Here is a 12,509-nt window from a genome sequence, read left to right as displayed (position 1 = left end):
AGGCGTCGGGAGTGGGGGGGGGGACTGACCGGAGGTGGCTGGGGGGAGGAGCGTGGTGTGGATGTTTTTGTCGAAGGTGACGGCGGCCCTCCTGGCCCGGTGTGAGCCGGTGAGGTTGGCTCGCTGGAGCCCCGACAGCACGATGTTTCCCCGGGATGCCACCTCGTAGTGGAGCGTCACGTTGCACGGACACGTGGACTTCAGGGCCACCGCCGCCTCCTGGCCCACCTGGGGTGCAGAGTGCACGTGCAGAGACACGTGCGCACACACACGCGCACACACACACACACACACACACACACACACACACACACACACACACACACACACACACACACACACACACACACACACACACACTTTTACAAGAGATAATCATGACCTTTTATTAGTAGTTAGTCATTATTATTTATATAACTCTGATTTAAATGTGTCTGGTGTGTAACCAAAGGAAAAAGGAAACAGGGGTTATGCCAGGTCTATATTTAAACCCAGAGAGAATGTGAAACAATAAACACTGTGCTTCATCTTCGGAAACAAGCACAGAAGAACTCAATGTCTCAACAGCTCCTGCCCAAAGGCTAAGGAAGCGCAGAACCTCTCCCAGATGTGAGCAGGTCTGTAAGTGGTTCCATGTGAGGCCAGGTGAAACGCCTGCTGTGCTGTTTACTCCTGGAAGGGGAGCAGTGTTTACCTGCAGTGGGGCACTGGGGTTCTGGATCTGGAGGTGGCACTTGCTGGGAGAGTACCAGCTGCTGATGGACAGGTAGCTGGGCAGGTACTGGTCTCCGGCCGGTCTGCCATCCATGGATATCACCTTGGTCTGCACCCAGCAAACAATGGAAAATTAGGCCAAATGCTATTTGGATCTCTCTTTAATATTCAGGATAAATACAAAATATGTAGAGGGGGTCTAGGTAAAAAAATCTTAAGGAAGATATCCTTAAGTTTTCAATGGTTTGACTCAACAACACCTTTCTTAGCTGAGCCTTAATAATGTGTCAGAAGCATCTATAATGCACAGTAGAAATATAGGTTTGTTGTTTAAAAATCAGGCAGACAAAAGACAAATATGCATTACAGTTGATTGATAAATAGAGAAAGTCAAAACAGACTGCATATAATGTACATGATAACAAATTCCTCCCTGCCTTCCCCATTCTCATTCCCGCTTATACAATTGGACCCCATACCCATACTCCATACTATAATATTTCTAACATATTTAGTGTGAGGATAAACTTTAAGACATTGTTCTTCTTCCTCCTGTTCTGGTGCGTGACCCAGAGACGGACACTCACCTCCAGCCAGACATACTGAGCCGATGTGGGGATGGAGGGGATCTCGAAGGTGGCCTTGCCGTTCCTGGAGGTCAGTTCGCTGGCGTAGACGTTGTCCTTTGGGGTCAGCTCCGCCTTCACGCGCACCTTGACCCCATCGGCAGGGCTTCCGTCTGGATAGGTGACCTCTATCTGTGGGAGCCAGGGGTTGAGGAGAAGACAACAGCGATTGGGGACAAAACTAAGATAAAAATAGAATTTGATTTAACCATGCAGCTGCAATAAGGTTTACAGTATTTCATTGTTCAGCAGATACTACATTGGATTGGACGACAGAGTTCTATGACACACCAGTATAGAAAATACTTTCATCCCATGTTTCAGCAGAGAACGATGATTTAACCAAGAACTATAAAGGTAGTCCATCAACTTAACCACTGTGGCTAGACCATCCTGCCCAAACTTAAAACCAAAAAATCCCCCAAAAATGAACCAATGTGGCCGGTAAAGGTCCAACGTTCCCCCGGAGAGTGTGTGTGACGGCGCTGCCCTCACCGTTCCCTTGTAGGGCAGACCGGGCTTGAACTGCTTGCGCGTGTCCTTGGAGTACTTGATGTCGATGAGCTGCTGGTGGACCGGCGTGGAGTCGTCGAACGTGGTCTGCCGGCTGCCGTCGGCGCCGGTCACCGTGGCCCACACGCTCACGGTACCCCGGAAGTGGTCCGCCACGTCCAGCGGCATCATGTCCTTCACGCACAGACTGAAGGTGGCCGAGCCTTTGATCTGATCGCAGGGAAGGTAGCCATGGGCATGAGGTGGGTGGGAAGAGTTGACTATAGATGTTATAGGTGTTGCATGATAACGGGGTTAGGAGTTGAATTCTTTGTTAGTGGTCTGTTCTTTGCGACGGATAACTAAGGTGGATATCTCAGGTGGATTAGTGACATGCTGTAGTCGTTTCTTGTAAGCAAATACACTACATGCACTTGACGAGTCAACTTGATGATTTTCCAATGACTTTCGAATAACCCTTTATGCCTCTGTAATGATTCATTAAATGATTCTCAACGGCACTTTATTGCAATTTGTGTGTGTCCTATCATTTATAATCCCAACACCACACAAAACGGTCCACTTCCAAACACACACACACACCCCACAATACACAAGGATGGGAGTGAAAGTTGATAGACTCACATCCATGGACTTGACCACAGGCTGGCCCATCTCATGGCGGTAGTAGCCCACTCCATTCACCGTCATGTTTACCGTCAGTTTACCAGTGACTGGTTTCCCAAAGGTATACCTAGAACAACATTCCATTGTAAAACAGCATGCTGACTTATGCTGTGAAATAACATGCTGTTGTTAATTAATTCATCTATCCAAATGGCCTCTGTAGTATGGATTGAGATATTATTACATTATTACATTATGACACGGTTCACAGATTGAAGTCCTAACTAAATAGTTAGAATGAAATCCTGTTGCATATTGACAGACAAGCGAGACTCTCACCTGGCTCGGACCGTGGCCTGCTGACAGGTGTTGAGGTCATGAATGTAACTCGGTGGGTCGATCGCCAGCTCAAACTTCGGCATCACTAGATTGGATGGGTTGTTGGGACAGGAGGGCAATACAGAAGATGTCACAATCATTCCATTTTCTCACGTTGATGATTGAAAGAGGTAACAACGTTGTGGTCCATGTGCTGTGTGTTTGATCTCCATGTTTTAGTCCATGTGTTATTATATGAACACATCTGTTAATTGTTGTTCAATAAAGTTTCCAATCAATCAATCAATGACAACTGGCAAAGAAAAATGGATCAAACAAAAGAAATCAAAGCAACAATAGACTTTTTCAGCATTCATGCCAAAACTGTTAAAGTGAAATACACCACGTTGGAGTTTATGGCTAGGACTTTATGTCGGAGTCAAAGCCACTAAAACGTTCTGGCAGCCCCTTTGAATTTTTATCTTTGAGCAGGTGCTCACCATACTTCTGTACTTCAAAAGACTTGTTGTAGGTGTGGCCCTGCATCTCCACAAAGACCAGCCACTCTCCGAACACCGGCTGGTCTGACAGAGGGAAGCTCATGTTCACAACCCCTGTGAAGAGGGAGCGAAGTACACACACAAGAGGGAGTTACGTCAAGGCATCAGGGCATTGGATAAGTCAGTGCACAGAAGGATGTTCTCATCCGACCTTATATGAAACAATCATTCTTTTTTTGGTATGTTTAGATTTATGTTTTGGAAGTGTTCCACTTCTATCAAATTATTCCATGCATCAAGCATCCGAATGTGCCATTTGCGTGGGAAAACCAGTGTAGAAAATGTGACTCACCACAGCATACTGATTTGAGGCTTTTCCACTGTACCATTCTAGATCCTCTTGGATCCTGCAAGATCAGATTAGCATATCAGGGGACTTCAGTTGACATTTCCCTTTTCGTGTTTAAAGGTTAAATCTGAGTTTTCCCAGCAGTAAGTAATGTTGGAGAACAGGATCTGAGAAGTGGGCTGCTTGTGAAAGTACAGCCGCCTGGGGAAACGTAGCTGATCTTGACCCCAAGACCTTGCTTTTGACAGTGTTACAATAGCTTTTTTTTTATCTTTTCCTCTACTAATTACACAGCATTACCTGGTGCCTATCATTAGCCATAAGTAATGTGTCTGTTTCCTTCATTTGACCTAGCTTGTTTCATTGAAAGCCACCCGCCAGTCCCAAAGGTTGTGAAAAACGTCCTGAGGGGAGAAGGTGAAAGGGGAAAGAGAAAGTGGGCAAATATACATTTTAGTAAAGAGAAGAGTATAGTATAGAAAAAATTGTCGAAAAGAAGAGTATACAAAAGAAGAGATTAGAAGAGAGGAACAGAGTCCAGGACAGAGGACAATGGAAGGGGAAAAAATAAAAAGAGGAGCCGAAGAAGAGAAGGACAAGAGATGGCTTCATGTTGTTTATCCCGTCCCCTGAGGAGCGGCGTGTCTCAGTGAAGGTGCACAGCCCACTGCAGGGCACTGCTCTGTAATCATCCAGCAGGGCTGGAGCCCAGACAGGCTCCTGTACCCCTCCTATGCCGGGGTGGCCTCGCACTGCCCCGCACTCACCACAACATACGCCTCCATCTGAAAACAAATAACCAGACAGAGGAGGATGAGAACAACGTTCCTCTTTGCCTCTTCTTTCACCTTGTCACCTTCTCTACAGCTCAACAATCATCCGTCTGTGAAAGTTTGCGCTGCACTATCAATAAACGTTCTGTCTGCATGGTCGCTGTATGGTATAATTTCACAGGGTCGTTGCTAGCATTCCATTAGAAATGATTCTGGGACCGCCTCTGTAAACAGGTTACTGTACAGGGCTGTGTGTTCCTGCTGGCCAAGTTTCCCTCCCTCTTTAATCTCGGCAGCAAAAACAAGCATTGATCAGGAGTTGCGATGAAGTGTATTTTCATATTGTCTGGCTGTGCTTTAGAAGTGACACTTATCCTGATATATTTTACTTTGGGAATGGTGGAATTGAAAAAATTGTTAGCATTGATTGTTTGGCTGTTGATTGTCAACAATATATAGGATTTGCAATCTATATATGCATCGATTATTTTATTTTTGCCACTCAAATTTTGCAATATGCCGTATAGTTACCTTGTCGTTGACCGGCCTCAGGTCAGGGCTGACTGTGTACACATTTATGAACACTGGAAAGCAGACGGAAAGGGTAACCACAAATCAGTAAATGTAATGAGGAACACCCAGTTACCCAAGACCTGGAATAAACACATGATGAACATAACAGGGAATGCAGGCGTTGTATCCAATTTTATCCATTTGATCCAATATACTGTGTTAACCATCCATCTCGGGAGTGATGGGGGGGGGGGGGGGGGGGGTGGAGACCTTTGTGTTTGGGTTTGTAGAAAGGCTTGTCGGTCTGGATGAACACGGCAGTGCCCTTGCTTTCCACTGTGACTGTGGTGTAGTTGTGGAAGACGTAGCCGCCCTCCTTCAGGTAGCGGTTTCCCCAGACCTTGAGGTGGGCCTGGCCTCTCAGCCCGGGGGGAACCTTGGAGACAAACATGGAATGGGTCAACCGAAGAGCTGCAGGGCTGGAAAGATCTGTGCACCAATATGGAAACACAAGAGGCCTGCCCTGATAGCAACACAACCACCGTGTACTTTAAGGGATTAATTTTTGAATTTTATGGGCTGAATAATTGTACAATTTGAACAAGTTTATATTTCAAATGTATTATTCAAGGGTAACCTGGTCCACCTAGACATAAGGCTGCCTGGTGTTTGCAAACACCTGTTTTAGTGGCTGGTTCAAAGGACAACTAATTTGCCATGAGCCAAGCGTTTGACTTATTTGCCCCTCTGATTCTACATTAAGATGTTTTGAACGGAAAGAGAGTCACACACCAATGGACCAAAAGCACTGGACTAGCAAAGAATACCAACCGATGAGACACAAGGGAGAAGGAGGGTGGAGGAGGAGAGGAGGCAAGAATTCGGGTTGTGCCTCACTACGTTGATCTATTCCAGTCTGTTGGGGCGTTGCACCATACATGCTCTTCCCCAGCTGTTGCATATTACATTGAAGCTGTTACCTTATTCCCAATGAATGTGCAGAGACAGCTGTTGCATCGCGCAAAAAAACGTTAGTGTTAACTTGCATCCTGCCCAAGGAATGCTCTCAAACGGACAGGGAGGGGGGCACGCTCACTACTGTGCAGCTGTCACCACTAAAGACCGCTGTGCGTTTCAACGTCTCTGGAGAACCCAGCATGTCTCAAGAGTAATACCTATCCAATGAAAGGCAATCCATACCTTCAGTTGGATGGTGCCTTTGTCTGAAACAAAAACACAGAGAAGAGTCAACAGAGGACAGTCGCATGGATCCAGCATTTTGTACGTACAACCAGCCTTAGCCGATCAATGGAGCTGTAATGTAGAGAGTCTTGTCCAATGCCATGAAGCTAATGGGGTGGCACGGGTGTGTGTGTATTGTGTATGCGTGTTTGTGCATGCAAACACAGAGACAAACCATCAGTACTTGTACCATGTGCATGCCTGGCTTAAATGACATCAATTGAACATCAAAACAATATCGGCTCCCTTACGTCACCACTGTGTACGGAAAACAAACACAGAACCCACCAAACACAGTTCCATGGCTGTGGGCCACCGTCTCGCCTTTGACGGACAGCTGCACCTGCACACGTGTCTCCGCCTGGGCGTTGAACAGGGTCACACTCACGCTCTCCTCCACACCCGCTCTGAAGACAGAGGGGGCCGCCACCAGGTACCCTCTGGGAGGAGAGAGAGAGAGAGAGAGAGAGAGAGAGAGAGAGAGAGAGAGAGAGAGAGAGAGAGAGAGAGAGAGAGAGACAGAGAGGAACGGACCAGCAGATGGACAAACAGAAAGACGGAGAGAGAGAGATAGAGAGAGAGAGAGAGAGAGAGAGAGAGAGAGAGAGAGAGAGAGAGAGAGAGAGAGAGAGAGAGAGAGAGAGAGAGAGAGAGGGAGAGAGGGAGAGAGAGAGAGAGAGAGAGAGAGAGAGAGAGAGAGAGAGAGAGAGAGACAGATGGATGGATGGACAGGCAGACACAGAGAGTGAAAGACATATGGACAGAGAGAGAGAGAGAGAGAGAGAGAGAGAGAGAGAGAGAGAGAGAGAGAGAGAGAGAGAGAGAGAGAGAGAGAGATTACAGGGTGAAAGCAGGAGAGGAGAATGTGGAAATCAAGGAGACAGAAAGAGCAAAGGTATAATGTGGATTGAGGAGAGAAAAAAAGGGAGGGGGTGAATGAGAAAGGAGAAGTTTGACATAAGTGGGTGGAGGGGTGGGGATCAAAGAGAGGAAAAGGGAAGTAGTTGATTAATACACAGGTTTCACGACTGCCTTAACTTTCAGCATCCTCAATGCCAGCTCACCAATGGACACACACACACACACACACACACACACACACACACACACACACACACACACACACACACACACACACACACACGCAGCATGCTTTAGTTATCACTGCAGGGTTGCCCTTCTACCTGCTGGCCAGTGGGTTTTTCTGTTCTAATGTTCTCATTGGGTGGTCTATCACCTCTCAAAGCCCCACTGAGACTGTTAAAAAGAAGCCACAACAAGAAACGACCCCCATGATTCCTCAGGGTCACTCGGAGCTCTAATTGAGAAAATGTGTCACACACCAAGCGCTGGGAGCAAATGTCAGCCTTTGATGCATGAAAACGTCCTGGAAAACTCTGGCTACCCATAAGGCAAGCATCAATACTAGAGTAATAGCTGAATTATTTTTGTCTGGTGCTCAAATGGCTCAATGAACGAAGTATAACAGTCCAGATTAGTGTTTGATTCACATTTGGTTAAGTACGTCTATGGCACCACACTGTCCATTACGCAGCCTGGGAGAAAGGACCCCTTTCATTGGCAATGCACTTTTGAATAGGTTGAAGGAGATGAAGTTTGTCCACACATCAAATAATCTGTATGTGATGAATTTGGAAACCCAATTCACGGCCAGTGTTCTGATCTTTGATCGAAGAGGAGATTTTTTGTTTTCTAACTAGCTTGGTTATTACAATCCTAAATGGCTCCAGGAATGTTGAAGAGAGCAGAAGTCAGTTTGACTGTACAGAAGGTAATACCATATTATCTTCGGTCTAGTCGTAATACCACTTAACAATTACATTCATAACATGATAATTAGGTCGGTTGGGTGTATGTGTCCACTCAGCCTTTCAAGGATGTCATCCAAGCAAGGGGTATGGGGAAAAACAAATGTCGACACGCTTCACAAAAGCATAAGATCACATCAGTAGATTCTCCAGGAAAACATGTTTTCATGTGGGGTCAGGTGGTTAGCATTACTGTACTTCATGAGGGGGAATTCATGAGAAAATCCCCTGGACTTTGAGCAGTGGAAGATAAAAAGAGCAAATTGACTGTGCGTTTGATCTACAACCGGTTGAAGCATCTCTTTGATGAGTCCGAGATCAGGTGCTTGCGGTGAACTGGCTTATTAATCACACGGATTCGACTCGCAGTTTCTTAGATCCGAGTGCAGTTCGCTGACCTTTAGTAGCGAGTTCTTATTTCGAAATTACATTACTTTAAAATGCTCTAGGGTTGGTTTAACAACTTCAGACAACTGCTATAAAGTGCACCTCTCCCACTGAACAATAAAGGGAACCTTATAGAATCATACGACTTCAAAGCCTATAGATTTCAGATCTCTAGAACCACAATTAGCTCATCCATTGGTATGGTAGGCCTATAGTTGTCACATATATACATACATTATGTGACTTTAATGAATTGTACAGGCTGAAAACAACCATAATCAGCAATGTTGATAATCATAATAATCATCTTTGTAATCTTAGCGTTTCATAAAACTCAAATATAGTAGGCTACATGAAAAAGGTGCACACTTACTGTCTTTCCTGGCCATAACTTGTGTTCACGTTGCATATCAACAATATCCATGATAAACGCAAAGCTGTCCACGATACTCTTATCATGTTTGACCGAGATGTGCAGCTTTCTTGCAGCCTTCTGAAGAAGGTAGCTAAACCAACTCGATTTAAAAGTTAGGTCAAGCTCCGCCGCTCTCCCTACAGCGGTCTATCCATTGCGGCTGCTTAGTGCGGTAGCGGTTCTAGATGTAACGTCCGAGCGATACAACTAGCTAAGTTGTATTCATCCCACTTTCGAAGTACGTCCCAATCGCTTCCGAGTTTTTTTTTTTTCTTCCGTTAGAGTAAAACACACACGGGCTTTCTTCGTTCACGTGCGTTCATCCATTCCGGGTGGCGTTCTCTCATATTTCACCATTAAAAAAAATACACGTTGCCTCCCACTTTCACTGTTGGCAATATTATGTAACGAATCCCACTTCTCCTTCACACTCGAGCTGTGGTTTGTCATCTCTTTGAAGCTCCGCTGGTTAGTGTCCAACAGCGAGTCAGAACCCGAGCGCCGCTATCACGCGCACTCGACGTTCATTCACAATCTCCTCCTCTCGCTCGAGCCGTCGCCGCGGCACATCCGAAGCAACGAGGACTGGTCTGGAGGATCCGTTTGAATCTACTAATGACTAATTTCTGGAAATCGACATGTGAGATTTAGAATGATTCGTCTTTTTAATAGACATCGATTTATTGAGTCGCAATCCTTAGAAAAATGAAAGTCTTAAATGATGAATGCATTTATATTTTCAGTTCAGCGCGCCTGTTTGCTCTATAGCCGATGGCGCCCTCGTGTGGAAAATCAGATGTACATCCACGATTCAAAATATCATTTTTGTATAAAAGGTCATATTTATTGAAGTAGAATTGAGGTAACTTATTTATAATAATATAAAACGTAAATCGCTTTTTCAGCCACATTTAAAAAAACATGAATACATTTAAAACAACATTCACAAAGAATCAAAAACAATGCAATAATACTGAACAAATAGGCCTACAAAATGCAACACATTTATCAATAAAACAAATGACTGGCCTTTTTGACTCTTGGCTGGTTGAAGCCCCACTAGAGCACTTGAGATTTAAGGACCCAGTCTACTCCTGTTAACTTTAACCTGAAGATAAGTGCAGCAATTCCCTGAAGGGGCTCACAATGTAAACGTCCCTACGCAATCTCCTTATTCAAGAGCCCTCGTGGATGATCCCCCCCAGCCTGGCGAGATCGCCCCGCTTCCCATCCACCACGTCGTGCTGGGCCGTGCAGCGCAGTCCCCCCGGCTCGGGCTCGCTGAAGCAGGTCTTGGAGAAGACCACCTGGTCGTCCTGGTGGACCTCCAGCTGGTGGGCCCGGCACAGCTGCCCGGCGTGGGCCACGTCCAGCGCCAGCAGCTTGGCCAGCCGGGGCAGCGGGAAGCGGCAGTTGCGACTGCTGAGGCCGTGGCTGTAGAGCAGCAGCAGGTCCCGGCGGACCGCCGCCATGTGCCGGTGGAGGGCGCAGCTCTGCAGGAAGCTCAGCCTCTGGGCCAGTCGGAGGAGGCGCACGGGGTTCCTCTCCGAGAAGGCCCGGTTGATGGACAGGGCCAGGGCGATGGCGGGGGAGGACCGGAGCCGCTCGGGCAGCTCCAAGGTGTGCTGGAGGACCCGCGAGGACCCTGGGGGAGGGACGCAGGGAGATTGGCCTGGGAGGCTGGAAGCTGTTCCCCCATTAGTGTTCCCCATTACACCAGCAAAACAATTGGCTTGATTGTGAAGACACAATAATTCAAACAAAAAGATCCTTCCTTTTTTTAAATGGGAAGACCACCTAGCAGCTTAATCGAACCGATCTAGCACTAACCCACACCCACCTAGGTTGTAGAGCAGGCTGAGGGCCTGGAACTCCTCCCGGTTGCCGTGGGGACCGGGCTCGGTGTCGTAGCAGCGCAGCAGCCAGCTGAGGCTCTCCTGCAGGTGCGTGTCGTTGATGCGAGGGTCGTAGAGCCGCAGGGGCTCCCCGCACAGCCGGAAGGAGGCGTAGGCCAGGAGGCGCACCGTGCGCTCCAGGACGGCCCGGCTCTCCGGCCCGGCGGTGCGCTGGATGATCATGTCCTGCCTCACACTCCGCAGCCGGTCGAAGGCGAAGTCGTACACCTGGGAACGGCCAGTCAGTAACAGGTGCCGTGTTGAGAACCATGGCGGCCATACAGGGTCAATGGTAATGTTGAGCATGGTAGAAACAGTGTTCAGCTGGGGGGAGGAGGGGGACCCATTGTTTCTTACCATTGAGTATTTAGCTAACACTAATCCAAAGAGACTTGGAGTGAGTGACTACAGACACAATGAGTGAATACAGATACATAATGAGCCGGTAGGGGGTAACTAATCCTGCTTAAGGATCTCACAATGAGGACTGTGGACACCGAACCGTTCAACTGGGAGACAAACAGTATAACCACTAGACTATCCTGCCAGCTTTCTTAGCATTGTCTTGATCAGTTGGAGCATTTCACAATACCCACCTCATCCCATGTGTTGAATACCGACATGAAATACATCCACTTGCCTCATTCCAAGATGTCTGACCAGGCATGGTGGCGATGTCATCTATTAGATAGCACACGGTCCTAAGCAGAACCGCCGGCGGACGGAGATCACTGGGCCGGGTCGAGTCCTTCCCGGCCGCAGGTCTGGAGTATTCTTTCACAGTACGCTTTGGGTCAGCCCTGGGACGCCGGCACCTTTCTCCGGCCCTTTTTTCTGTTCCTGCCAGGGTCTCGAAGCGGTGCAGTCGGTTCTGCGACTCCCGCTCTTGCAGCTCCCGGTTAGGGCACATGGACTGGCATGTTCCCCTGGGGGAACCTGGGCTTTCTGGGTCGGCCTTTTTCCCGGATTCTTCTTCTTTTCGCGCCCTCCACTCTGGTTGCTGTTCTCTGCTGCTCCATCTTTCCTGGGTCGGTCTCCCCCCACCTCTCCCTAATGCCGAGGTCCTCTTTTGAGCATAAGAACTGCGGTTGAAAGAAAGTAGACATAAGTCAAAATGAAACATGGGAATGGATTTAATTTGAGTCCCGCCATTTTTATCACACATTGCCTTGTTTCATATCCGTACAGGGTTTATTTTTATATATATTCAGATATACACATATTCAGCTATAATCCTGTAAAGTTCTTACCAGCTGGCAATGATTGCACACTGATTTGAGCAAAGCTAAAATTTGTATTCTTTCTTCATGTGGACGCCTAGCTTAACCGGCGAAATAATTGACTCGTTAGAGAGGCTGTAGTTATCTTATAAGATTTGATTTTACCTTATTGTCAACTTAGAATGGATTGAATACTCACATAGGTCGAGGAACATTCCTGTTACTCATTGTCTCCTTGTATCTCCAATCGCAACTTTCCATGATAAGCACATTTGAAGACATCTGAAGGCAACGTTTTCAGAAATAACACGAATTGTTACATCGTCTATATGCTAGGTAAAGAATAAGCTTTCATGAAGAGAACATCGGTGATCCCATATTGCTCAAGAAAAGGACCTCGGCTTTCTTGACTTCTTTAACAGCCGTTTGTTGTTCAGCACACTTGTCGTCACATCCGGAATTTTTATTTCCGGTTTAGATATAGACGGGATATGCTGCGATGTTTATGTTCAAATATAGACCAATTTACATTTAAATAAATGTTAAGATGTTGAGCTCAACGTAGTACAATTAGACGAAATCAAAACATTTGATAAGAAAAGCGCAGTC

At 46.8% G+C, this 12,509-nt stretch overlaps 2 protein-coding genes across 2 annotated transcripts in view; both read right to left on the bottom strand.

Annotated features, from left to right (window-relative positions):
- cpamd8 (C3 and PZP like alpha-2-macroglobulin domain containing 8) overlaps positions 1 to 9,349 on the bottom strand; it is a 40,299-nt gene extending 30,950 nt beyond the window's left edge. Inside the window, exons 1-14 of the mRNA XM_056604494.1 lie at positions 8,744 to 9,349; positions 6,443 to 6,594; positions 6,113 to 6,135; positions 5,183 to 5,348; positions 4,931 to 4,983; positions 4,394 to 4,411; positions 3,630 to 3,684; positions 3,278 to 3,391; positions 2,799 to 2,883; positions 2,478 to 2,586; positions 1,836 to 2,063; positions 1,302 to 1,472; positions 695 to 823; positions 30 to 228 (exon numbers count right to left, since the gene is read on the bottom strand). Of these exons, the coding sequence (XP_056460469.1) occupies positions 30 to 228; positions 695 to 823; positions 1,302 to 1,472; positions 1,836 to 2,063; positions 2,478 to 2,586; positions 2,799 to 2,883; positions 3,278 to 3,391; positions 3,630 to 3,684; positions 4,394 to 4,411; positions 4,931 to 4,983; positions 5,183 to 5,348; positions 6,113 to 6,135; positions 6,443 to 6,594; positions 8,744 to 8,829 (1,588 nt within the window). The 5' untranslated portion in view covers positions 8,830 to 9,349. The remainder of the gene's footprint in view (positions 1 to 29; positions 229 to 694; positions 824 to 1,301; positions 1,473 to 1,835; positions 2,064 to 2,477; positions 2,587 to 2,798; positions 2,884 to 3,277; positions 3,392 to 3,629; positions 3,685 to 4,393; positions 4,412 to 4,930; positions 4,984 to 5,182; positions 5,349 to 6,112; positions 6,136 to 6,442; positions 6,595 to 8,743) is intronic.
- An 84-nt stretch (positions 9,350 to 9,433) lies between these two features.
- On the bottom strand, positions 9,434 to 12,359 carry sac3d1 (SAC3 domain containing 1). The gene is made up of 4 exons (XM_056604496.1): positions 12,100 to 12,359; positions 11,321 to 11,762; positions 10,626 to 10,908; positions 9,434 to 10,430 (listed from the first exon to the last, which is right to left on the bottom strand). The coding sequence occupies exons 1-4, from the start codon at positions 12,180 to 12,182 to the stop codon at positions 9,961 to 9,963; spliced, it is 1,278 nt and encodes a 425-aa protein (XP_056460471.1). The 5' UTR covers positions 12,183 to 12,359; the 3' UTR covers positions 9,434 to 9,960.
- Positions 12,360 to 12,509: the final 150 nt, after the last annotated feature.

The sequence above is a fragment of the Gadus chalcogrammus genome, chromosome 12 (assembly GCF_026213295.1).
Source record: "Gadus chalcogrammus isolate NIFS_2021 chromosome 12, NIFS_Gcha_1.0, whole genome shotgun sequence".
Taxonomy (NCBI): domain Eukaryota; kingdom Metazoa; phylum Chordata; class Actinopteri; order Gadiformes; family Gadidae; genus Gadus; species Gadus chalcogrammus.
Note: the sequence above shows the minus strand (reverse complement) of the source record. Positions and strands in the feature narration are given on the sequence as shown.

Bases quoted from the DNA above. Each gene is read 5' to 3' on its own strand.
- sac3d1 (XM_056604496.1), bottom strand. From the start codon at position 12,182: ATGTCTTCAAATGTGCTTATCATGGAAAGTTGCGATTGGAGATACAAG. The intron at 10,909-11,320 runs GCAAGTGGATGT...GGCCGTTCCCAG, and splicing joins GTCAGACATCTTGGAATGAG to GTGTACGACTTCGCCTTCGA. The intron at 10,431-10,625 runs GTGGGTGTGGGT...TCCCTCCCCCAG, and splicing joins CAGCCTGCTCTACAACCTAG to GGTCCTCGCGGGTCCTCCAG.